This window comes from Calonectris borealis, chromosome Z (assembly GCF_964195595.1).
Source record: "Calonectris borealis chromosome Z, bCalBor7.hap1.2, whole genome shotgun sequence".
NCBI lineage: Eukaryota > Metazoa > Chordata > Aves > Procellariiformes > Procellariidae > Calonectris > Calonectris borealis.
The window spans coordinates 47,010,843-47,037,971 of NC_134352.1; the positions used below are offsets into that span (position 1 = coordinate 47,010,843).

Consider the following 27,129-nt stretch of genomic DNA (forward strand, 5'->3'; position numbering starts at 1 on the left):
CTTAGATTTATCCATGTAGAGAATATGATGGTTAACTGTAGTTACCTGAAAAGTTTGTATTGTTTTGTCAAGGTCAATGACATCTGGGGGAAAGTAAATTGGTTTTATATTCTCCGTTGCACAGGTGTTGGCCAGGGTATTGGAACTTTAGACAAGCCCACGCTTTTCCTAAGCATTTTAGGGGAAATGAACAATAAAGGTATTTTATGCTTCCTGATCCATTTTCCAAGGGCTCCAAAGACAATTGGGGCAGTGGGGTCAGCAGGAGACTAGGTAAAGCTGGTATTGTAGGAGCTGGTAATTCTTAGGCAGTACCTAGTTATCCTTATATTACAATGTTCTTGCATGCTGGTTTTGCCTGAAGATTTGTTCTATGGTGTTATGGTAGGACCAACTTCATTTTTTGGCAGTTTCCTACAGAAAAGCAGCTTGTCCTGTTGTGTTCTGTGTGTGAACCTCACATACAGACAGGTACACTTTACTGTTCCGACTATCCAAAAGCACTCTATCTCATTAGCTGATTTACCAAGTATTGAGAGGCACAGTGGTCTGAAGAGTTGAAATTCATTAAAGCTTTATGCTGGCGAGATAAATGCAAGCAGATCTGATACCAACCCACACTAAGTACAGGTTGGAGTGTCTGTAATAAGGGCACAACTTATTAGGTAGTGGAGAGCTCATGCAAAAGTGAGTAGGAGCAGCCGAACTACAGTCAGAGTGCTTAAACATCAGTCAAATTGATTTAAAATTTAGGAGAGAATTTTCAGAGGCGCAAAGGGCAGCTGGTAACTTCTTGGGAATTAGCTATTGAACTCCCATTTCTGTCTTAGAAAATGTACCCCAGTATATTACTTATTTACTGTCCTTTTTACCTGAGAAACCAGTATGGACTACTTAAGTATTACGTATACACAATATTAACTTTTGTTCTCTAGCACAACTTTTGTTCTCTATGCATGCTGTTTTGTTTCGTCAACATACTGAAGAGAATATTAGTGCTGCAAAAACATAAGTCTTAATTCTGTCAGACTTTTACACGCACAGCACTGAAAATGGCCACTGAAAATCAGGGTTACTGGTGCTTTCTGGCGCCGGGCTCCTGGTTGTTTGGGGAAGCATTCTGTTAAACACAAGCATAACAAAACTGCAGACATTCGCCCCTCCCCAACCACCAAAACTTTTTATGTTTTAAAAGTATGTTTTTCAGAGCTGTGGCTGAAATATCTCCTTTTTTTTTTAAAAGAAGTACAGATCAGCAGAGACAGGGTTCAGCAGCTACCATATGTATGTCCTTAAGATGTAGCTATTCTCATTGCATTTTCAGTTACATTTGAGCTTGATGAGTAGAGACGGCGAGGGTATAGTGCTATTAGGAGATGCTCAGTGGAAACAGTCCCTGTGCCGTTCTTATTTTTATCAGCAGACTGCAAAGCCTAGCAGAGCTCTTGCTCTTCTCTTTGAGCGGGCATTTGGCACATGAGGTAATTCCAAGTGGATTTGTCTGGGAATAATTGGTTTATGTCCTGTTAAATGATACTATCCTATACTTCTATGTTTTGTTTAGACTGCTTGTGAACTTATTTTTAAAGTCAGCTGTGTAGGCCAAGAAAGGTTATTGATCTGTTGCATAACGAATTAGATTATTTTAATTAAAGAATATTCCAGATATATATATCTACCTGGTGCAAACCTTTAGAGAGACAATTGGAAACATGCTCAGAGTACATACATTTTCCATTGTATCTGATGTACTCCTAGTCCCAGTACTTAATCTCTGTGTTAGCTACGAAATATAAATCATAAGGTTACTACAGTGCTAGGGCAACTGGGGAATTCTTGCTTTTGTTCCTTGAAGCTTTTAGATCACAGCAGTCACTGCAAGAGTCAGCACCCTGTCTTCTTATGTTAATAAAGGAAAAAAAGCTGAAGGAGTGATATGTCAAGCATACTGAAGTTAATGAGAGTTTATCCCCTGTTGATTTCAAGAGCTTCATTCAAGAAGTGCATTAATTTCCCTCGGTGGTAACAGGTGTCCTTTCGGCTATTAAAAGCAGCGCAGCAAAAATCACAGGCACTGAAGTAAATGCAATATTGAGTAAATTAGTGATTCTGTTTTCTTTAGACAGTGATGGCTCATGCCTGTTATCTTTCTGAAGAAGAGCTGAAACTTTTTAGTCTTCGTGGAGCTGCAATTTCACATTGCCCCAATTCTAATTTTTCGTAAGTTTAAAAAAAAAAAAAAAAGAAAAAAAGAATGGTGTACAATTAAATAAAGCTGTTGTTCACATAGTACCCTGAGTCCAGCCTACCATTACAAGGCTATATGTATATGATACCCCATTCCACCAGAAGTGACATATTGGATTGAGCATGACTATTCATGATCCACTTCTGCGTGGTATGCTCTGAACTGACTTGTGATCTTTAGGTATAGTCATATATATATATATAAAAACTTCTTTTTTTAAACTTTATTTCTTTTGACTGTTCTATCAATGGCAGATTCAGGCCATCTCGCTTCCCCCCAAAGCATGCATATGTTTTAGCATATGGGCTATATAGTCTTCTTTTTATTAAGCAGAAATGAGATACTGTATGGTATCCAGCCAGGATACTGTACTAAATGTTAACAGTCATTTTGCCTTTAACGTAGTCAATATCTTGTTTGCAATGACTTACTGGAGCTCATGAAATGACCTCCCAGCTCCTGGAATATACTTTACATCATATTTGGATTTTTTCACGGGTATTGAGAGCTCATTTTCAGCAGATAACTATAAAACAGTGGGAGTTTTTAATTCAGAAAAACGGCCTTTATTTTTAGTGATTAAACCCCATCTTTCAGATGTATGAATGCAAATGCTCCATCGCAGTTTAATAAGCCCAATCTATTGCACATGTTCTGAGAGCCTTTGTCATGAAACGGCTCTGCAGCCCTGCTCTTCCAGAACTTTCTCTGCGTGTATCACACAGAAGACGTTTCTTCTTCCAATCCAGGTTGCGCAGTGGTGTCTTAAATGTGCAAAAGGTCCTGAAACACAACGTGAAGCTTGGCCTTGGCACAGGTTAGTAGTTTGCTGTAAAAACGGTTTCTTTTGGAAATCATTGGGAGATACAAAAACATGCCTACTTGTTTGTATTTAGAAGTCAGCATGTCTCCAACTTATGGACCTGCTTTTTTTTCCCACTACTTCTAGAGTAACGAAGTCTAGAGTACTGAAATCTAGAGCTGGTCCAAAAGCGTTTAAAAAGAAAACCAAAAATGAATGAAGAAAATTTTGTTCCTGTCGTGAGAGTAAACAGGGCTTGAACAACAGCTTTTCAGGTTTCTGTTATTCTGTGTGGTGTTCTATTTACCTGACTTTGCATGTGAGAGCACCTTTATTAGGAATTATACACTCGGAGACAGGGCTTAGCAGTAAAACTTTTTGTGTTTACCACATCTGCCACTTCGTAACATTTAATTAAAGCTTATAGAAATTTAACACAGAGAATTATTCCCAAAGCTCGTTTCTAAGAGTCTGATCCCTTCTAGATGTTGCTGGTGGATATTCAGCTTCTATGCTTGATGCCATCAGGAAAACAATGATGGCATCTAATAGTCTTCAGATCAATAAAGTAAATGAAACAGGACTAACTCTTGAAGAAGCTTTTCAACTAGCCACTCTAGGAGGAAGCCAAGGTAAGAAGAAATTTCTTTAGGATGTACACAGAGAACTACAGCTTTTTGTGATATTACGCCTCCCTGTCTTCAAAAGGTGGCTGAATTGACAGATTTTGTGGTGCCAGAGTGAAGTCTAAAATGGTATTTGCTGGGCAGAGATCCTTCAGTCTCTCATACCCGTACTAGGCTCATTACAGAAGAGTATTCGTATTGATGTTGAGAGTGTTTAATAATAGAATCTTAATGATTTTTCAGGGTTGTACATTTTCTTTGCAAAGATCCTCAGACTTCTTAATCATTAATGCTTGTATGTTTATCACACCAATTGGAAAGACTTTATTTTACTCAGCAACCAACACTTAGAGGAAAAGCTGTGCAATTACTATAAAATCATGCATCCTGTTTGTCATCAGTTTCTAATTTTGTTTCTGCTTTTTGAGCTCTCAGTGAGGCAATTTGTCACTGTATTTCCAGCAAATCAAAACATCATGCAAATCACTTTTCTCAGTCAGAGAAAAGCACAAGGTTTAAACAGGATATGCACCATGGTTGTTTAAGACACAGTTGCATCTGCAGAATGTAGTCATATAGTATAACGCTTATTCTGGTTCACCAGCATGTTTTGTCATGATCAGTATGCACATACTGACTTATACAATTAGCAAAGTTTGAGCGGAACTTGTATGATTTAGCAAATCCACACATAAGTAAAAAATTATTACTATTCCGGTTAGCAGAAATGAGCTCACTACCTGCTGAAGAACTGGTCCAAAGTCTTTTCAGTGTAACATTTTTTTAGTTGTCAGAAAACACCATTGGGAATTATTAATGGAAGTTTGAAAGATGTAATGAAAATGTCACCAAACAGGTGGTCTCAGGATAGTATTTGAATTTCTGGAGGGTGTAATGGGGAAATAGAGAAGACAGAAAATGGGCAGGGGACAAAAAAGGAGAGGTCTTTTTCCCACAATATGTACTGTTCTTATAAAAGGTGAGAATAAATTAGCTGAGATATGGAAAGGAAAACTTACAAAAATCGCAAACTCATACGTGGTTTCCTTTCCCAGCTATTCTTGCGCTTGTTTTATCTGGGTTCATAGGTTTACTTAGTCATGTGTTTATTTTATATATTGATTTTAAGCCGTTTTATCCTTACTGAATCACTTTCAATCACTAGAATATGAATTATTTGTACAACCTTCCAGTAACCTGGACAAGTAGAGTTTGTGGAAATTTAAATGAGCAATTCTTTGTTGCAATAATTTGCTTTGCTGAGACTCCTAAACGCTTGTCACCCTCTTGTGTTTAATCTAAAAATTGCATTCCGCTCACAAACCTGAAGGAATATGAGATCATTTTAGTTGAAACTGATAGGGAGTAAAAATATTTCACCATTTGGAGGAGTTTAAATATTTAAGGTATTGTGAAGTTCCTGTCACAAACAAACTTCACTGCAGGCTGAAGGTCCTTTGTCAGACAGGAGCAATCTGAAAACAAGTGAAGAAATTATTTGCAAATATTATCCTCTTTGATAACTAAGTTTAACTCCAGAGTATTGGAAAAGTTGATTTAATACACAGATACTTTGTACAACTAGAGACTATGCTAAATAATTTCCAAGGAGACACAAAGGCCTCTCTTTAGGTATTCTAAGCACTTGCAAGCACCCAGTCGCTGAAGATGGAACTGTAGATTTTCAGTGCTTGTGGACCTGAGAACTAGAGGTTGTAATGAAGCTTTGAAATAACAAAGCTAAATAATAGACCACAAGACAAGCCTTACAGGTGGTATGAGACCTTCAGATCTGGCTATGATTTTTTTTCCCACAGCATATTGTTCTTTGTTCCTGCTAATTGCCCTTAATTATCCTCTCCACACACCTCTTTTGGTATCACATTATTATATGTTACTATTGTAATAGGTCTGTACAACCTGTCAAAGTTGCTTAAACTGTTTAAACAATTAAATCTAATACTGCCCTAGCAAGGTGAGTATTATTATATACTCTACTGTTTCTCTGACTTCATTTCATTGCCCCTTTTGGAGCTTTAACGTTTTTGCAACGTAGATGATTGTTATTCCACTTTAAACAGTTAGTGGCCTATACATCAGATCTGCAATGACACAAAATCAATGGAGAACGTTCAAAGAACAAAAAATCAAAAGAGGGGTTCAAATTGTTTTTCGGATTTCTTTTACCGTTAACAGATGCCTTTCAGAAATTCATCAAGATCTACATGTTTTTACTGAGAAGATGCTTAAGAACTCGGATGTTGAATTTGCTTTCATGTTTTTCCTTGTAATCGTCTAAATTCTCGTAGTTTTTCTTATGAACATCTCAAGTAAGTTGCCAGGTGCTTCCACAGGGTGGAAAGAGGCGTGTGTTGAAGATCTGTTTGTGAGCTTATTTTCTTCCTCAGCTCTAGGACTAGACGATGTGATTGGAAACTTTGAGGTCGGTAAAGAATTTGATGCGCTGCTAATCAACACGAAGGCTTCAGACAGCCCTTTTGACTTGTTTTCTGCTGATAATTTTGAGGTAATAGGAACGGGATTAATGATCCAAAAAACTACTGGAAATGATGTGGGGAAGGTCTGTGATACAGCCAGAATAAGCCTCTTGAGAGTTATTCCAGTGACAGGAATCAGGTGTACTACACCACTGCTGTCTGTGTTTCAGCCCAGGAGGTTCAGTGGTCGTTTTTTTTTTAAGAATCTTGCTGTCCTCAGTGACAGTCCTGTATCCCCATGACCAAAAATGCACGTGACAATTTTTAATGCATGTTTTCTTAGCCCAAGCTGACAATTAGAGTTAGCTATTTGCAGTGACAAATGGCAGCCAAGAAAAAGCAATTTAGTTTCAGTTAACACTTCGAGTTCAAACTCAAAAATGGCAACCTGTTCCCAGTTAAAGGCTAGGTTGGCTTGACTGCACTGCTATTGTAAATGTAAGCAAGGACTCAAGACGGCGAATTTGAGTTGAAAGCACAGTTTTTATACAAACATGTAAGCAGTATTGGCATTATGCAGTGGGCACACCTTCTCATGCAAAAACCTTTTATGATTAAAAAAGGTAATGAACAACAGTCACTTGAATTTACTGATGTGGCCAGACTCTCTATTGCCGTCTCTATTCTGAATGTCACCGTTTACTTAGAAATGCGGGCATAAGTGGTGAGGTAATTGGCCTTTAATCTGTTTCAGCCACAATAATCTGGATTAGATTAAATTCTTTAAGTTTTAAATCTTCTTCCTAATTCAAATAATTCTGGAAAAAAATATTTTCCAGTTTAAGTCTACACCTTTTTAGCTAAGTTAGCAGTTCTTAGGACTTTAAAAATGCTTACAGTTTTGTTTTATTTTTCAATAAGTAAATGAATTTGAGAACTCTAAAAAAGAAGAAGGGGAAATATTGTGTTTTAGGCATATACTTGTTTATACTGTCACACTTGTGCCGTGTTTTCTTTCTGAGACATACAGCCTCCTTACTGAAAGTTATTTATGAGAAAATGTGCACATTAAGTCTTGATTTTACTGTTAGTAGGAATATTTACGAAAGCTCTTTTTATCAATTATTTCAATCTTCCAATAATTATGATCTGGGATAGCATATACTGCTTTCTGAATTTGCTTTTCTCCCATTTTTTTATAGGACACTCTCCAGAAGTTCCTGTATTTAGGTATGTTCTGATTCTCAGCCCACATAAAATTCTCTTGTTGTTTCATACATGAAAAATTGCCTAAATTAATGTGGAGTTTAATAATAAATTTGTTTAGACATAATTAAATATACATTTGTTTATAGTAATTAAATAGATTTATTTACATCATATATATATAAATGTTAATATTAATATTTTTTACATTAATTAAATATACATTTACTTACATTTATTAATATGTATTTATAAATACTGAGTAAGAATTAAGTGGTTAAACTTTTGTTCTTTGGGACATAGTTAAGTAGTCAGTTTAACATGATCAGATGCACCAAGTTTGTCAGATTTATTACCACACCTATCTTTATCTACAGTATGAGCTAAATCATGTTTCACCGTAAAGTAACAGTGACATGCTAATCACCAGTTCAGAACCAGTTCAGCTCAGAAGGACTTTTGCAGACCAGTTGCCATTGTGGTTTTTTACTCCCAAACAAAAAAAATGGCCTTTAAAACAAACAAAACCCAACCCAAACAGTCCCACCCCCCTTAAGAGAATAGTTACTTCTTTATAGGGCATCATCTGGACCAAAAGCTGCACTGCCCGTTATGTTATTATGTAGAGGTAACTGGTGGTAGCTCTGGCCGCGTTTGTGTCGTTCTCTAATTAGGCTTTTGCCTTTTTGAGAAGCTGGCTGAGGCAGACCAGCTTTTACTGCTGCCTGGTACCCGAGTGAGTTCAGATACTGTGCAATGCGTTTTCTGCACAGATATATAATATTTTCGGGGTTTGAATCTACTAAATATATAGAAAACCCATGACACCATTGCAGCAGCTGAATGCTGTATTTATTTCTTAAAAAAAGCATGGGTAGTTAAACATCAATTGATCTTTGTGGTAGCCCTGACTATTTCTCTCCAAATAAACTTTCTCAGTCCTAGGAAGCGGTCACTGCAAATGTTGTGTTCCAAAACTGATTTTGTGGATTGCATAATTTTCATTAATTAAATCAGTGCATAGATTTATGTGCAAATCTCTGTTTTGACCATGTTATTTCAGGTGATGATCGGAATATTTCTGAAGTGTATGTGGCTGGAAAGCAAGTGGTTCCTTTCTCAAGTTCAGTATAAATCCATTTCCCTTTTGCAAAGTACTCTGCTGATCATTCTGCATCTGATTTGGAAAAGATTGATTAAACACAGTGCCTGATCATCAGGAATGACACCTCATTTTTGTTTAATGTTTTAAAACTTGCAAACATTAGAAATTTTGTTAGACCTTTCAAGAATTACTTTACCAAAATTGTCACAGTTCTAGAGGAAACGGGTATTTAAATTTCTCTGTAAAAATAGCATATGTGCATTGATAAGGGATTTGGTAAATATGTTAATCAAAGAGGACACCTGCTGTTCCTTTCAATAATAGTGTAGGAAGCATTACAAAGAGCAATGAGACTCTCATTGTCTATAATGCATCTGAATTAAAAAAATGCCAGTGCTAGTAAATTGACTTTGCAGATAGATAATGAGTATCACGGAAGAATGCAATTTCCGTAATATTATCATCAAGTATGGAAAAATCAGTGACATTTGGGGGCATTTAGAGCATTTTTCAGTTTTCTTTAGGAGCTTATTTTTTTTAAATTAATTATTTCATTTAAAACATTATTTTTTTAAGAGAAATTAGATAAGAAGTGTGTATTTATAAATAAATAAGGGTCCTTATTATCAAAGAGTTCAGATTTGTCGTTCATAGTCCGACAGAAGAGAACTGGTGGGCATTAGTCACAGGGAGAGGGGCTGGGAGAGCGGATGGGCTGCGTTGTTCTGTGATGCTCTCAGCTGAAACTGCATTTCCACAGATTTTGTTCCTAAGTCTAGAAGTGGTCAGCCTGATCTTCCGCCCACTCCACGGAATTACCCTCAGCTGAGTGACAGCTGAATGAAACTTGTGTTAAATTAGAAGTGGGCACTAAGATATCTGAGCAGGCTACCCGATGGCAAACAAATGAAGAGGTTTTTCTGGACTAGAGGAAGTGCTTCATCTAGCTCAGCCTCCTGCAGAACCTTCCCAAGCTCACTTGCTCCTGACCGTTCAGACCAGACGGTACCACATCCCTTCTCCTTTCTGTAAGGGAAATGAGTGGGTTTAAAAAAAAGCCAAGAGAAAGGGGCTATTTCTGGCCAGAGAGCTTTATCGTGCTCTTCTGTGTCTTTCAACATGGCAACCATAATTCCAGCCCTGTACAATTCCAGGTAAAAAATGTGCCGTTTTTGTTTCGGAAATCTGTGCGATTTCCTTTCTTAAAAAGCATATTTTCCTACTTTTTATCAGAGACTTTTTTTTTTTTTTTTGCGCGAGGTTAGTTTGAGGAGGGGGTTGCTTCTTGTTTCTTTATTATGTTTTTGCAACACAAAGGGTGTAAGCTTTAATTTCAGTGTCAATAGAGACAATATTGTATTGAGTTACTATAAACATGTGTTGAACACGGTTTTAAGGCCTGCTTCAAACTCCTTTGATTTCACTAAGCTTTGTTTCACACTTTTATCTCACTGCTTTCCCTCTGTTCACAAAACAAGGGAGGTCACTGCACCAAAGTCTCACTTCATGTCTACTTCTGAGAGAGGGCTTGGCCAAACGTCACTGATAAATTTCTGATTTTAAACGCCTTTTCAGAGCTTACATACCGTTACAGGTAGGCTTACATGAGACAGTATAGCGTCAAGTGGAAGTGTAAACGCTGGCTTGGGCACTTAAAGTAGTACAGTCTTGTCAGCGTGGTTTTTTTGCCGGCGCCGAGCAGCCCTGCTGAGCAGCAGTGGACATTGGCTTGCAGCCGCCGCCCAGCTTGCGCGGCGGCGCGGCTTGCGCACGGAGAGCTAGCGCAGGTGTCTGCACGGGGCACTGCGCTGTGCGGAGGTACGGCCTTCACATCCATTGTGTTCCGTGATTCCTAAGGCTTTAGGAGTCAAGATTTAAGGATTAAGATTTCCAGGTCCCATCGGGGTGTTTCCTTAAACCATTTTGGTTTTTATGTGTCCCAGTCACCTACGCAGTAGCACGCTTGCTTGGCAAATACAATCTTCAGCTCTTTAACTTGGTTTCCTGATTCAGGGAGCATTTTTCCTCATGAATTTTGACATGAATTTAATTGATCAAATTTCACGTTCCAAAACCAAAGATCTGTGAGACACATGTTTTAATCCTCCCAGTTACTGTCTGAAACTATTTTTAGGGAGTTGCATAGTTTTCAGCTTTGGCCTTCCTGCAAGAATGCTTTCTGGGGCAGAGAAAGATTATACAGCCTTGTGTACAATGTATGTTTGTGCCCTGCTTCTTCGCTTCCAGAGCTATGAATTAAATCAACGCTTTTATTTTAGTGGTAGTCTTAACAGTTGTCTCTGACTTAATTGTTTTCCCACTATTTTGTAGTGTTGTTAAGAATGGGATTCAGCATTTCTTCTTAAAAGACTTGCAGGGGAGGAGGGGTTGCTTGTTTGCAAACTGGGAATACAGAAGAACTTTAACAAGTTCAACACTGTCCTTCTGGCCCAGTTACAAAGGGACTCCCTAGGACAACTGCTGCCAGTGAGCTTTGTATCTGAATATTGGCTGCGTCATGAGCAGTTTGATTCTTGTTAAATTCAGGCACAAGGTAGGAACTCAGGCTTTTGATTACAGCTTTACTAGTGTCTAGTACCCTGACACTACCCAGACTTAGAAACGGAGAACCAGCTTCTTAAGAATCTCAGCTGGAGGAGGAGCTCTGCCTGCAGGTAGTGGCGTGGGCTGCCTGCACCACCCTGCAATGCCCCAGACCAGGAGGAGCGAGGACCAAGACGGATAGCATTACACTAAATGCTGAGGCGCTTAGGGGTAAAGGAAAGAAGCCTGAATTTGGTGTGAGAGGAAGCCAGTGGAGGAATTAATATAACAAATAAACTGGGAGGTACTTTCAACAGCAGCATCTTAAATATAATTAAGTGGAGAAAGACTGTAATGCCAGAAAAAAGAGTTGAGGTGGGGTCCTCTGAGGTAGTCCCGAAAGCTTGTTCAGTGGAAGATGGCTTACACACGGAACTTGTAAGGTTTTAGGAGATGCAGAGGATGTAGTAGCCAAACTTCTCCGAAACAACTTTGGGAAAGTCACTGAGGATCCTGCTGTGAAGTTTCGGTCCTTGGGACTCCCTGGCTATGTGTAGATTGCCAAGATACTTGGTGCAGTAGGGGAGGATCAGTAGATGAAAGCAGTTACTGCTGAGACTTCTACATCTACACTGTATGCAGCTTAAGACTACATACAGTCTGTTTCCTTGGATAAATGTCCCCACTGCACATGCAGTTTGAAGCAGGCCGAATAATTGGTTCAGACTCTTAATGTCTCTTTTAGAGGCTGGAGTATATCTGGCGTGCAGCTGAGCCTCCAGTGTATTTTCCTCCAAAACAAACTTAATCCTTGTGTACCAAAACCACCTTGCAAACTGAACCAAGGTTCAATAAAGGAGGATGGTTGGGAATTCATTTCAGAACAGCACTACTGTCTCAAACCAAAATGCTCATGGAGGCTAGGACTTGGACTATTCCCCCTCCATCCTCATTGTCACAGAACTTAGTAGCTGAAGACAAATTAAAGCAACCTCCTTCCTTCTTCCTCGCTCTTCCAAAGAGAAAAAAAAAAAAGGTAAAAATCAGGCAACCAAACACTAAGGGGAAATGAGTAAGTGGAAGAAAATAAAGGGATAATTTTCAGTCAGTATAAATTGACACAGCGCTACTGACTTAAGATAAAACCTCTGGAAAACTGTACACGCAACTGTTTCCAGATGTCACTCCCCATTAGTTCTCTTGCCAGATTGTGAATGGGATCTTCGTTTCTTAATGTGTCTTTGTGTTCAATGTTAGCATACCATTCAGACAAAGGGGAAAAAAAAAGGGTAGTTTGTGGAAAGCTTGCTTGTTGGGACAATATGCTTAATGTGTTCTATGTTCAGACGAGCACTTATTTATTATAAATGGAATGTATTTGAATTACTGTTATATGTTGATCTCATTGTGTCACTTTCGATTTTGATTATTAATGAAATGCTAGTAAGTATCGCCTATGCATTATGCAGCGTTATTTGAATTATTCATGTATGGCAAGTGGAGTTCTGCACTTTAAAATATTGCCTTGGCCTAATGTTTATATTTATTCTGTGTTTTTTGTGCAATCAGAAATCTTTGTAGGGGGAAAAAATGTGTATTTGTCACTGTACTGAACATTTTCAGTATTTTAAGTGGACTTCCTGTTAGAAAAAGAAATGTGAAAATGACCCTGTTTAAAAGTCTGTGTCTGATTATACACTCATGAATGAAAAAATTATGATGGTTTTATGAAAGCCGACAGGAATAGTAATGTTTTAATTTAAAAATATTTACAGAGAAATAGATTTTTTTTTAATCATGATTATGCAATGCAGGTTAGCAAAAGGTAATAATCCTTGCTAAATATCTACTGTTCTACTGAGCAAAGGAGAATGTAATTATTCTTGATTATACATTTAAAAAGAATACGCAAGTCTTGAAAAATAAAAAGCCCAAGTTCTTTCAAAGAACATCCCAGTTTTAGAACGAAAAGATACTAACAACATTGCACAGACAAGCTGTTTAAAAACATTGTTGTAAGCATTTCCAGGAACAATCTATAACAGATGACAAGGTGGACAGCTTTTAAAATACTGGATTTGTATGAATAAACGGTCCTGCCTTATCTGCAGCCCTGTGTGTAGCAGTGGTCAACTCATCTCTAAAATGATAGTGTACAAGTATTTAAGGTATTTAAAAGAAAAAGCCAAGGGATTTTGAAAATTTGAGAAAGGACTGGGGAAAAAAATGAATTTGAGAAGAGATTTGAAAAGGGTTGTGGCAGAATACAAAATAATGCAAAGTAGAAAGAGGCTGGATCAGAGGAACTCATGAAAACAAGAGGACGTGTCAGTGAAGTTTTAGGTGGGAAACGCTCAGAAAAGAAGATACGTTTTCAGCCCATGTTTTGTTAAATCACAGTCTTCATTCCTTCTGAGAGTCATTGAGGCCCAACAACTGAACAGATTTCCAAAGCAGTTATTTACATGCTTAATGATACAAACCCAAATAATTGTAGCTAATCATAGCATAATTATATAATACTTTTCAACCTCTCAACCTCTACTTCGAGATTTAAATCAAAATTACATGTAACAACTTCAGAAGAAACCTAATGCAAGGGCACGTTATGCTTTATCTCCATGTGTCCTATGAAACATTTGGCATTGGACGGGTCAGAGACTGAACTGGTCTGGTCCCGGGGAAGAATCCCTGCTCCTGCATGCCTCAGACGTCATCCCCTGTCATGTGCCTGGTGGGGCAGTGACAGCCGAGTCCGACGCAGGAGGGCAAGCATCTGATGTGACTAGAGTAACTGAAGATAAGCTGTTTTACAAATCAGGTTGTTTTGAAGTTAAGCACACTGCAGAGAGCACAGCACGTTTTAAATTACATGAGCATATACCTAATAGTGAACTCCTAGGTACTAGGAACTTCGGCTTAAAGTTGGGGTTTTTTTAAGCCCTTGTACTATATATGCAATAACTCGTGCTTCTCTCAACAGAGAAGCCAGCAAATGACATCTGGAAGGCTCTCTGTACAAAACCCACTAACAGCAGCAACAAAAACAATTCTTGGGAAGCCAAAAGGACATCAGCAACATCAACAGCAATCTGTTGTGTAAAGTTAATAGTAGTTAGTTTTTCACGAAAGGCTGAGCAATGTTTTTGGAGGCCAGTTTCCTGGAAATTTGAGTGGAAATTCTTTCTTGGAACATGCCCTGAATCAGCGTGTGCTCCAAACCAATGAGGTCCCCTGTGGCTTCTGCAGAGGCAGTCACTTCTGTAGAAGTGAACGCAATAGTCGTGCCTAGACTCACACTTCCCCGCCCCGGTCAGGATTCAGAAGTGTGTATTCGCTTTAATTCTGGCTTTAGTTTGTGGTTTCTCATACACTTGGTTTTAGTTTGAAAATAACTACGCTGAATGAGTGGAGTTGGGAGAAGGGTAAGGCTAAAATAAGGCAATCTTACACCTGCCTGCCTAACGCTTCAACTCAAAAGATTTGTCCCATCAGGTAGATGTTGTTATGTTTGCGCAGCTCTTAGAATCAGTGATTTGGCTTAATGACTTGAGTCAGGTGGTAACAATTAAACCCTGCCGAGACCAGGGCGTAAACTGTGAGCAGCTGACAAAAACATAGAAGTGTTTTACCTTGATCTGCACTTAGGTGACCAAAGGCTTTGCTTAGCCAAGTGCTCCTAAGTGCATTTAGTACAAAAAGTCCCTGGAGATAAGCCTTCAGTAGAAGGGACCAGTGTTAGTGATAACTGAAGGCTTTGACCTCTGAGTCCTACCTGGCCTTGTGGCTTTGGAGCTGGGTTCTGTGTTCCTTTAAGAGCTTTTGCTGATGAACTTTTAAAAAGCAGTTGTGCATACTCCTTAGCTGAGGAAGTTTGCAGCCCTTGCTTCAAGACGAACCTTCTTTCCGCAAAGGAGAGTTCACATCTCACTGGAGTAAGCTTTTCTGATTCTGGTCCTTAGTTTTGTCTGCTCGTCACCTGTTGTGCGTAGGCTCTGGTTCTTTCGTTTGTGAAAAATGCCTAACTGGAGTTAATGTTGTTGAATTTATCCTTCCTTTTGTACTCGTGTAGTTTCAAGGAAGAGCAATGTATTAGGAAAAATGGAATATGCGATTTCCACTCTTCTGCTTGGTTTTGATCATGCTAAATGGGAAGTCATGTACTGTTGAAACAAAATAAAGAGGCCTTGTGTTTACACCAACCCCTCATCTCTTTCTGTGTTTGACTTTGGAGGAGAGAGAGAAAGGTGGCAAGCTGCCTAATGAAGATTTACAGTGAAGACCATAATGCAGAGCAAAGTGTTGGAGATGCACAGAACTTACCTGTTCCCTGGGAAGCTTGGGCACACCCATCATAGGGGCTTGCAAACTCTGCTTAATAAGCGTAACGTTATTTTAGGGGATCTTTGTCCAGATTCAAAACTCTTACAGCTTTTGATGTATCTTTATTACCAGATTTGTTGGCTTGGTAAACCAAAGCCAGTGCTTCAGTCATCTCTTTATGATTTTGTGTCTAAGTAGACTATCCTGAAATGCTTTCTTCTTGAGCTTAGCAGCAAGCATACAGAGTCACATCTCCTTTAATGTGATTTTCTTCACTTTTTTACTTTTCAAAGCTTAGGCATAAAAATGTCCTCAGTGTAAGCAGCCTCTGAAACTCAGCAGAAGTGGATTTCCTTAAAACAAAAAATACCATCAGAGAACCACTAATTACACACTGAGGAATTTTATGCTGAAATTTTGAGAATTATGTGCAAGTTGTTACCAACTTATGCAAAATTATGTGCACAAGAAACAAAGCTGTTCTGTATTTTCATCAACCAACTTATCAGCGGAAGTCATGCAAGCTACAGAGAAATGACAAGTGAAAGAAAATTTTTTTATAGACTACTGTTCTTAATAGAAAGGCCCATTTAGGCTTTCAGCATAGGAATTCTGCTACTTGACATTTTATTTTGGAAAATAGCAGTAAGAAATACTTTTGGGACATTTTGCTAGAGTACTATGTTGAGACTTACCGATTCAAAGCAGTATAAACCCCAGATGTGAGCACAGTTGTTACGGTATGGAGGGTTTGTGAGCCAGTTTGAAAATTTGAGAGCCTTTGGGTATGTTGTCAGTAAATGTAAGGCTACAATTACCTGTTTCACTACAATGAGTTGATGCAGGCACAGTGTGCACAAGTGAACACAGCTTAAAAAAAAGCCATTGAATAATCATGAACACATTACCAGTGTAATTTTCATCAGTCTTCTCCCATGGCTATTAAGAAGAATACAAAGACTCTCCTTGGTTTGGGATCAGATACTGAATCATTTATAACTGAGCTTAATAGGTTTATAGTTCATGAATTAAGAGGATAGTTAAAATGCAAAACGAAGGTTGCTTGCCCTATGCTTGTACTCTGTAATTAGCTGTCTTCCTTCCAAAGTAATGAGTTTGTGACTGCATTCTTGCATTAATTCTGATTAAAAGTGTCCTTTAGGACCTAAAAACATGGCCAGAAATGCCATGATATCCAGATGAAATATGAGCGGTGCTTCTTCCTTTCCTATTTTGTCCTGGAAGTACCATCTCCACATATAAAAGGCATTTTGCTTCTTAGAACCTGGAAGTGTTAAAATGGTAGCTAAAGTTTAATCTCAGCCCTCACTTAAACAAATCTCAATGTCCCAGCACACTGGTGAAGGTTCGTAGCTATAAGAAATCCAACTCCCCTGATAATTCGTACAGAATATCAATTCCAGCTAGCTGTGGGCAGCGCTAATGCTCGTTGTATTAACTCGGTGCTGTAAAATTTGTTCCCTGAGCTTTTATTTTTGGGAAGGAGTTACCATTGTTGCATTTTTATGGCTTGTGAAACAGCAAGCAGATGTGCCAAATGAGAACAGCGCTGTCTTGCAGCACATGCCAGCCAGCGCTGAGCAATCCTCCCTACCCCAGCTGAGGGGCTGCACATGTTGGGGGCATTTCCAGCATTGTTTTACGAAGATTCACACGCTCCGAGGGATAATTGAGGGAAAAAAGAAGAATTTGAACAGTGTGCAGAAGATGCTGTTACGGAAAGAGAGATTCACAGGTTTTTAAGCCTAAACCTATAAAGAAATGAACTGTTGCAATCCTCTGCTGTGGCCTCTCCAGGCCCTGATAGAGGGGTGGCCGAGGCATCCCGTGAGGCCGTGCCTTCATCACGTACCCACCTGTACGGGGCTGAAAGTCTCGGTGAAAGCCGGGACACGCACAGAGCGGGTTGGAGTGACGAGGGCTGGGGTTGTTGCAGGCACGGTAGGTAAGAAGAGCAGCGTGACACCATGCACGTGCTAAATGCTCGCCGTCTCAGCTCATTACGGGGGCTTGTTCCCTCAAGCGCAGTGCTGTGCTGAACTCTGTGCTAATAGTTTGGAAGGTCACTTGGACACCCCACCGCTCAGCCAGCTTACACGACCAGCCCAAACTCTCTCCGGAGGCCTATCGGAGAGCAGGGACCTGAGCACAGTTTCCCACACTCCTGGGCTGGTGCCCCCATCACCAGGGCATCCTCACCTCAACACCATCTCAAACTGTCAAGAATAAAATTAAACTCAAATTGCTGTATTTGCACTTCTTTTGATACAAAAGCCATCTTAAAGCGGTTCATGTGCACAGACAGCCCTCGGCTGCACCTCTGCGTAGTTTGGGAGCTGCTGCTGCCCTGTAGCAGCTGCCACATCTGGCTGTGGGTGCTGATGTGAGACTGAGACAAGGTGAGGCAGCGTGAGGTGGGACATGGCATGAGCAACCTTCATAAACCCCTGCACTTCATTTTTTTAACTCTCTTTAAAAAGAACAGTGGTTGGTAATGCTACCCCTGCCTTGTAAAACCCTTTGAGGAGTTGCAGAGGAAAGGGAAAGGGAAGAAAATACGAAAAAAAAAGCAAAGCAAGAACAAAAGAAATAATGAAAGGAAGAGTGGCAGAGGAAAAAATGGAAGAAACAAGCCTTTTCCTCTGGCTTTTCCCTACTGTATTTCCAAGGCTGTACCTTACAGAGGTGTTTCAGACCCGTGGGCGCAGCCACGGGTAGGGGCGGTGGGGGGCAGGCTGTGAGTGGAGGGTGGCAGCTGCCTGCGCTGCTCTCCCCCTATCCCTGCACAGCCCCTCTGCCTCTTCTCCTGGAGCATCTCTCCTCAAGGCTGGGCTGCCAGGGCATCTACGTCTTCCTAGCCCCCTCGCGAGCCACAGCCCTCTGATAACGCCCCCTCACAGTATCACGTGCCATCACCTTTCATGAGCATCTCCACATCTTCACAGTACAGTGCATCACCCAGAGAAGCAACTGCTTACAAGCAACATGCAGCCATTGCCCTACATGCTTACTGCCATTTCACACTTTTGACTTCAGTGACATATAAACCTTTTTTCATTAAAAAAGTCTGACCCATACAGATAGATAGTTGGAGTAATAGCTGAAATCCAGGGTAGGCAAAGGTATGAGAGTCTTAGGTGCTACGGTGTCTGACAGTTGTGGTACCTCTTTGAACAGTCCTCCAGCCTTCTTGCAGTGTGGAGATCTACACTTGAGAAGAGGACACGACCAACCCAAAGGAACACTCAGTTGCTTGGTGTTTAGGCCACGAAAACGGCATTTAAATTAAAACCACTACAACAACAAAAAAAACCCCAGTCATGTGGATCCTCTATGGTCTGTGGAGTTACCTGGTGGTTGTTGTCCAAAGAGCAGATGCTACACGGACTGCAATGCTGAAGTGGATTTCTAAGAGGAAAACCAAGCGTGAACTTCGATGCAAGCTGCCAAGAGCATGGAAATACGACCAGGGAGAAAATCTCCTTCGAAGAGAGGTCCCTGCTGGGCTGGCGCCTGCCCAGCCTCGAGTCCCACGCGCCGGCAGCCCTCCTGCCGCGTCTGCCCCCCCGAGAAGCCTGTCACTGCCCAGGTGACAACCTCTGCCCTCTGAGAGGAATGGACTGCTTTCTCCCTCTGTAAAGGGGAAGCTTAAGGAAGAAAATCAAACCCAGTACAAATGCTAGTTTTCCTCGTGGGTGGAAAGGTCAGCCAGCACGTCTAGTCCTTTTATTCAGTGCAACTGTGGTCTCCAAGAAGGGCTATTTTTATAGCAACTTTCCAGCATTTTTGCTCCCTTTTAACCCCAAACAGGAAAGATAAAGTCAAACAGGAAGAACTGAATGCAACGGAATTTATTTTATATATGCTTTTAGGAGCATTTTTCATCCCCGCTTAAGGAAAGAGCATCTATTGTTAATGCTGGCAGGGCTGGCTTTTGTTTATAGCCAGGTTGGTAAACTGTAGTGAGAGATGCAAGTATTCAGGCACAACTGACTGTGCAGAAAGAGCGAGACACACTATCGGTACAGTAAAAAACAAAACTTTGTGAAACACAGGAAAGCAAATGGCTTTACCTCATTATCACATCACCTCATTAAACTGATGGGTGATTTCAGGTACGGAGGCCATGAAGGCAACATGTAAACCGCTGGGACACCTTTCCCGCTCCGTGCCTAGGCACTGGCTGGGCTTGGGGTCACCTGAAATGATGGTGGGTATTTGCAGAGGGAGCGCCCTCCGGGGAGATGGCACTGCAGAAATTGATCAGGTCCCCACCAAACATGTGGCCACCTACCCCTGGTTACCCTAAACAGAAACAGCGAAGATGCGCAATGATTGTTCCTCACAGTCAGTAACATCAGCTCAGCTTTTCTCTGCAAAAAGAGCCAGGCGATTGCCCTGCTTGCAACATTGAGCATAGAGCTGCTTGTAAAATGCGATGTGAAACATTTTCGGGTGGAAAAATGTCTTTTGACAAAAGTGTTGTTTCCAATATTTCATAAATTCCAGTGGAATTTAACCATCATTTAGGTAAAATGTTCTTCGATAGGCATTTTCGCAACTGGCAAGATGTAGCCAACATGGGCTTCCAGTGAAATAGTTCGTATCTCTGAGCAACCAAGTGAGGTAAATGCTCAGCTGAGAGATCACGGGAGCAGTGGTTTTCTGTATCCCTGTGTCAGTCTGGAATCATTTTTCTGGGATGCTGAAAAACAGCTGCTCCTATAATTAGTTCATGAAGTGTCACTTGTAGGGTATCCACTAAATCCAGCTTAGGCTGTCAGCAGCAGAAAGTTGCTGCAAGCTAATGGTTGTTCAGTGGCCTTTGCTAACCAAAATGCAACTGAACGAAAAGAAAAAACATAGAATAAGAAAGAAGAAAGAAAGTAAAATTTCACCCATTGCAAAGAGAATTGATTTTCTCCTGGCAAATGTTATCTGTATATCCTGTTGGGCATATTAGGCTGTTGTGGGACTAACTGTGCATCAAAGTGGCTTGAACAACTCTCGCTCCTACACAATACCTCTTCTGTAAATCCACAGAGGACTTCACACTGATGACCCTGGCCCTTCCATCTTCAGACCCTTTCTCATTTATTTAAAATAATTGATTTGGCAAAAACTACAGCAAAGGGGAGTGGGCTCAGGAACCCCAGAGCTGTTGGCAGTGTTAACGTTCTTCACGTGGAGAGCGAGTATGTCCTCAACGGCACACCAGACTCTGCTCGCCGCATCCCTCCTCCTGCAGGGACAACTGCGCTCTTCCTTACGCAAGGATGTAAAAGGGACTGAGCTGGGTCAGACCAAAGGTTTATCTAGCACAACTGTCCTATTTCTAGCAAGGCTGATGAACATGAATGTGCAAGAGGACAGCAGAACACAGCAAGAGCCTTCCCTCGTAGCTTCCCCCGCTTTCAGCCAACAAGTCAAAGAAGTTTAAAGCCCACATTGCAGCAGTGAAGTTTGGTTTAGCTCCTTAGCTTGTCTAATTCCTTTCTGAAACATTTACATTTTTGCTCTCTGTAACAGCCAGTGACTGTGAGTCGTACCTGTTCATTATGTGTTGGGTGGCACAATAATTTCTTCTGTTTGTTTTAAACTGGCTGCTTAAACACATCCCTGCTCCCCAGACTGCAAGCTATAGTGAATAATATAGTGTCACCTTTTCTGTTAGCAGCACTGTCCTTATAAATCAGTTTCGAGGAAAAGTAGGAATGTTTTGTGCTTCTTATCATTTTGGCTCGGATTTATCAAAATGTATTTATTTTGCAATTTGGCTCGATAGAGAAAGCTTAGAGCTGGACAGCAAATTACATGTGAAGTGGATTGGGTTGGTTTCACAGAAAGCATGGAGTAACAGCCAGTCCTACCTATCCCCCGAACAAAACAGACCGTTTCGTGGATGTGGAAGCAGCAGAACATTTTGTACATGTTGCGCAAGGGCCAAAGAGCTTGGGATTTGTCTGCAGCCACAGAAATGTCTGATCTGTCCGTGCCAAGACTGATACACATATTGAGTTGGGCATTGCTGAAGGACAGCGTCAGATTCAGGGTTGGCCAGACTTTAGAAAAAATACTGTACAGCTAACGTCCTTATCTTGATCCAAGACTGATTAACGGTATCGAGTGTGCACGGTTTCTTCCTCCCTGTACAAATGTGGTGTGTGGGATGAGAGCCACGATGCAGAAGGAAGCAGTAACTGTATGCCAGGGCTTAGAAAGAGGGAAGAGAGGCAAGAGGAGGATATTTCCTTCTTCTTCACTGGTCCTTACTTATGTAAAACCTAATTCTTAAAAGAGATCCTTTCTGACAGAAAAGGGGTACACTAAGCACATGGTTATTATATATAAGGACACGAGAGGAACAGGCCTCATAGCTGACAGCGGTGTCACCCTTCACAACCCCTTCCAGAGGTGTTTTGTGGGTTCCTGCTGATGTGCAGTCTGTGAGCACTACCAAAACTTTATGTCCTGGGACAATTTTAAAAATCTGCATGAAACTACAGACATACTTGAGCTCCGACCCCTGCAAATTCAAAGTTAAAATAGCTTGACTGCAAACAGATGCAAAAAGTGCAAAATATCCCTTTGGATCATTATTCATACTCACTTCTATTATTCCCATGAGCACCCAGAACAATTACATTTTGTTTTCTAAATCGTCCTCAAGTACAATTAGGTAAACATTCAGATGATGTGATGACAAATGTGGGATGGATGGATGAACTGCATGATATTAATATATAGCAAGGATAAGCATTTGTAACTTGTTTTCTAAACCCGAGATTACCATGCAACCCCAACATTCTCATAGATGCAAAGACCATGGAAATTTCAGCTGGCTGTCTCTTGTGGAAGAAGGTTACAAAACCAAGCTCCTACACATTACCAAGAATTACTTTGTAATAACCACGATAGTCCTTTAATAAGACCTACTCATCCTTTTGCACTAGAGGGCAAGAAAATCAGCATGGCCCCATTGCTTCTTCTGTCTTTGGCAGAGCCCAGGAAAGACCAGCTGGACGCTGCTGCTTCTCTGCCAAGAGAGGGGATCTAATGATGTGCATCTCCCTTGGCCTCGAGGATTCACCTGCCAGCTCTGCCCCTCTCTGGAGAATAGAAAGCCATTGCTGACTGCTTGCAAAGGTCTAAAAGACCTGCTCTGATGCGCAGTGAAAGATTGCATCATATTGCTCCACTCTGTAATGTTTGTGCTGCTTTGGGAACGTTAAGCCTTTCTGCAGGCATAATTTTACCAACTACTTCCAGCCTCAACAGCATGGGAAGATGCTTATAAAGGGGACTCTTGCCTGTTCAGCGAAGAACGCTGCACCCTAGTTAGTAATATCGTCTAAATAATTGCTTTGGGTAGTTCTGTTATTTATCCAGGCTTCTGAAGTGTTAATTGTATATGTGATATTAGGGCTAAATGCACTGAACTGGCTTTTGCATTTGCTGAGATGGTGACTCACGGAGTTCACTAAATCTCTACATCTTTAACTGCAAAATATGGGGGCTGAGCTAATGGATTTCAAAGAGGTATTTAATAAGCAGATTCCTCTACTGCCCACACAAATGCATACTAATAATCAGACAAAATTAAGTATGAGAATGATTTGTGTGGTGTCTCTCAGTGGCATAAAAAGCTCCCACACTTCCCTCTGCATTTCCCCTGGCAGAGGGTGATCACCTTTAGGGAACTGTGGCCTTTTCAGCACTAAAATAACAGTTGAACATGACACCAGAGGTTAAAATATTTGTACGCTGGACTTTGAGACTCCTAACATTTTATCGTACCATCAGAAAAATAGAACAAATGCTCTTATTTATTGCTGCTTGCATGACAGATCACTTAAATGTGACTTAAAATTCCTGATTGCAAACCTCTATAAAATCATAAAATAAACAGGGAAAAAAAGTACTCCCCCTTTCCCTGTCAAGAAATAATTTCCTTTGCATTTTCCCTTTTTTTTTTTTTTTTTTGTGGTGTTCCCCTTGCAGTTTGCCTGGGCAGCCAGGGAAACCTTCGCTGTAAAATCTCACAAATCAGGACAGATATGGGCAAAATTCATGCGGAGGCCCTATAAAGGGCAATCGCATATTGCAGAAATTCTGTCTTTGTCGCTTTTAAAGGAAAAACATCACTTTGAAAATCAAAAAAGGGCCCTGAGACACAACACTGCCTCACTGGAGCGATCCACATGGCAGCTTGCAAGGTTTTGTGCGAACTTTGGTGGCACATTTGTGCCTTGCCTCTGAGCACAGGTAAAAGCGAGGTCAGCATCCCTTGGGGAAATTCAATCTTCCCTGGCACTTGCAGCGAGTGTGGGGGTATGAGACTGCTTCTGCTGGAGCAATGCTGGTGGCAGGGACGCTGTCCTGCCCCTGTCCAGAACAGCTCTGCCTGGCCAACTTCAAGCATTTTCTCCATCTTTTAGTCACTCGCCCCAGCATCCTGGGACCAGCAGAGGCAGTGCCATGGGCGTAAATGCTCACCCCCTTCGTGGTGCACCTGGCAGGGGCTGAGTTGGTCTAGGCAGGGCCGGGCAGCTGACCGCATCCACACACTGCTGAAACTCCGCATCCAGCATCGCAGCGGTGGTGTGGCATAGACAGCCCCTGAGCCCTGTGAATAACCCTGCCCTTTGGAGAGCCTTTTGGGCTACTCGAAGTCCTTCTGAGCTCTGGTGCTCAGCAGGATACGGTCGAAGCGGTCTGATTTCATGGTGCTGGATCTGGGCATTATCAGACCAGATAAAATAAACACACCTGCCCAAAATATTTACTTGGCCCTGAAACCTTGTTCTGGGACTAGCTGATGTGTCTGATGGTTTCTTTAACTAAACAAATAGCGTAGCTTTGTCCGTAGTTTGTAGCCTTGGGAAAAGGGAACCTTAAGATGCCAGTTAGCTTCTTTTATTTTAATTTCCTTCTAAATGCCATTTCCTTATGCTGAAATTCCTTGTGAATACACAGGCGGGGGCGGGGGGGGGAAAGGCTATTTTTCATATGCTGAGTCACTGAAGGGAGAGGCTCGCCACGGCCGGAGGAGGCATTGCCGGGACGGGACAGGATGGGCTGGGGGTGGCACCGCAGCGGGTACGGCTAAGGGCTCCCACAGCCCTGCTGGCCAGCCACGACTGCTGGAGGGCCACAGGCAGCCCGAACTGGGCTGTTGAGAGGGATGGCAGCTGGGACTCCCGCTCACATGGGGGTGGCAGTGTCAGGGCTCAACCCGTAGCCGTGAGGCCCTGCCGGGCTGTCCTGGCCACCCTTCCTCTCCAGAAGATTTTGTGAAGTGCCAGGACCTACCCAGCAATCACTTTTGGACGTGTCAGTGGGGAGCCGAGGCACAAGGGAAGGCTGTGGTTAGCCACAGGTTATTTTAAGCTGAATCAGACTCATGAGCTGGTTGTGCTACTACCTTCGTGGGCTCCGAACGGCTCTGTCCTTGAAGTAGGAAACAAAAAAGCTATACATTATGCTCGTGGCTGTAACCCTGCATACACAAAAGGTTTTAAAAAAGCAAAAGTGTGCATCTGGTCTCTGAAAAACACAAGGCTTCTCTTCTCTACACACAGCACTAAGACACTCAGGTGGGAGAGCGAGGGGCAGAGATTTTCAGATCCAGCTCTCATCTCGAACCAGAGCTGTGCACCAACAAGGTGTGTTTGAACAACAGACTTTTAAAAAAACACAATGACCAGGTTTGGGAAAACACAGGGATTTCATGCAATTCCTTTGCCTGTACTCCACCTAACTAAATTGTATTTGGTTAACAAAATAAACATAAGTCAGCAACTTAACTCTTGCTAGTAAAACATACCCTAAAAAAAGGCATAATTAGCAGAAAAAAAGTGGAAGTTACCCTGACTGCTTAGGACTTATAGTCAATAGTGACATTCTTGTGTCAGCTTTTTTAAAAATAGCCCTCTATTTGTAGCCCAAAACAGCATACTACTTATACTCAGGAGCAGGCTGTGCATGTATTAACTTTCTTTCTCCAGTACTAATAAGCTTGCAAAGATTTGTTCTTGGCATAACCTTTTACTGCGGTTAGTTAAAAAATAACACCCCCCCAGCAGCTTTTCAAATTATTTGAACTGCATTAAGAAAATCATGGATAGGTTTGCTTCAGACTATTGAAATGCTACCAGGAGGACAGGGGGATGAAATGTAAGAGGAAAGCAAAGGCTAGCCAAAGCTGCTGCAGGAGGTAGGGTGTTATAGAGTCAGGGTGTTTCTGAGGTCTGGGAGCAGCAGCGTAACGGAGTAAGGGTATTCTTGCCTTTTGCCGCTTTTATTGTTTGGCGTGGGTGTGACACAGTTGTTTCCTGAGCTGAAGTGCCAGCAATTGAAGATTTTTAATAGCCTGATCGAGGACAAAGTGTGGTGGTGGGTGGATTTTAGCTTTCATAGAAGCACACTGGAGTACATAGATATTTTGGGGCAGCGTTTGCTCTAAGATAAAAATAGGAACGGTTACCTCTAGGCTTCATCTGTTTTTGCCCGCCAGCAGAACGCCATGGAGGTGCGGCTTGTGTAGTGCCGGCTCAGGCCCCAACCAAGGGGCTGCTGCACCTCCCCTGGCCCTCCCCGCCCTCGGGGAGGGGGAGAAGCTGTTGCTACGCCAGAGCTTGCGGGAAGCAGGGATGCGGCAGAGGCACCCTTGAAGAAGTGAGGAGAGCTGGGTCTGGAACGTGGCACTGTCACTGCTGCTTTACGCAGCCAGGGGCAGATTAGGACACGAATATGTGCTCCTCTCGCAGAAAGATGGGTTTGGTCTGCACTTGGGGCATCGCCAGGTGTTGTGCCTCTGCTCCTGGCAGCGTAACTTACCCACCCTCTCTGTGATCTGTGGTATTGCTCTTTAAAATGTGGCTTTTTAACTTGGATGACTTGGACAAAAACAAATCAGGGAGCTATAGCATATGTTAGGGTGGAGGGAATGAAAAACTAGGGATGTGTGAGAGTCAAGCAGCTGGTGGCAGTAGCCTGGTAATATGGCTCAGCTGGAGCCAGGACCGCAGGGCTGTGTCCTCACTGACCCCTTCCACGCTACGTCCTCGCCTCTGTGCATTGGGGACAACCCTTACCCTCCATCGTGAAGGGCTCTGGGAAACAAAGAGGAAGAGGGCTCTAAAAGTCCTAATGTTATTACTCACCGATATAATCTTTGGTCTCCAGCAGCTATTTGCAGATGAGTGTTAAATGCCTCTATTTACTGAAGGCTCGTCGACACTGAGAAATGACTCTGTGCTGACCTGTGATTCACCCTCACCAGATGACAAACCGTTAAACACAACAACCTCTGCTTACGTGAAACGCTGAGTAAATTAACTTGTACCTCCAGGCCATTTCCCAACGTAGTATGATTTCCAAACTCTGGCTTAGAAAATCTTGCTGAGGAGCCAGTGAACTATTCCCACTCTTGGTCCTTTATTTATTGCCAGGTGCCTACATCTAAGAGACTAAATTACTAATATCAGCAAAAATATCACCTTAAATCTAATGTAAACCCATTTCTGCAACCTGCAGGTTAAGGGCTCAGACTCGGCTAGCAAACCTTGAAGCCATGATGGCAAATGCCAACCTTTGTGTCACTGCTACACGCTTGAAGTTACCAGCCAATTTGTCTCGGCACCAAGAGTGAAACTGCAACTGCAAATCCGTGTGTGGTGGTCTCACCTCTCCTGCCCGTCCCTGCCTCCTGCTTGCACGAAATCCAGTATTCGGTGAACTCTCCGTGAGCTGTTGTGGTGACTGAACTGGCAGCAAAACATCCAAGTATTTGGTCCTACAAGGTCAGTCAGAAG

At 41.7% G+C, this 27,129-nt stretch overlaps 1 protein-coding gene across 1 annotated transcript in view; it reads left to right on the forward strand.

Moving 5' to 3' along the window:
* The window catches only part of GDA (guanine deaminase), a 28,505-nt gene extending 16,467 nt beyond the window's left edge, over nt 1–12,038 (forward strand). The window contains exons 9-14 of the mRNA XM_075136278.1: nt 2,123–2,220; nt 2,998–3,065; nt 3,536–3,682; nt 6,085–6,203; nt 7,317–7,344; nt 8,384–12,038. Coding sequence (XP_074992379.1) covers nt 2,123–2,220; nt 2,998–3,065; nt 3,536–3,682; nt 6,085–6,203; nt 7,317–7,344; nt 8,384–8,454 — 531 coding nt within the window. The 3' untranslated portion in view covers nt 8,455–12,038. The remainder of the gene's footprint in view (nt 1–2,122; nt 2,221–2,997; nt 3,066–3,535; nt 3,683–6,084; nt 6,204–7,316; nt 7,345–8,383) is intronic.
* The last annotated feature ends 15,091 nt before the right edge of the window (nt 12,039–27,129 follow it).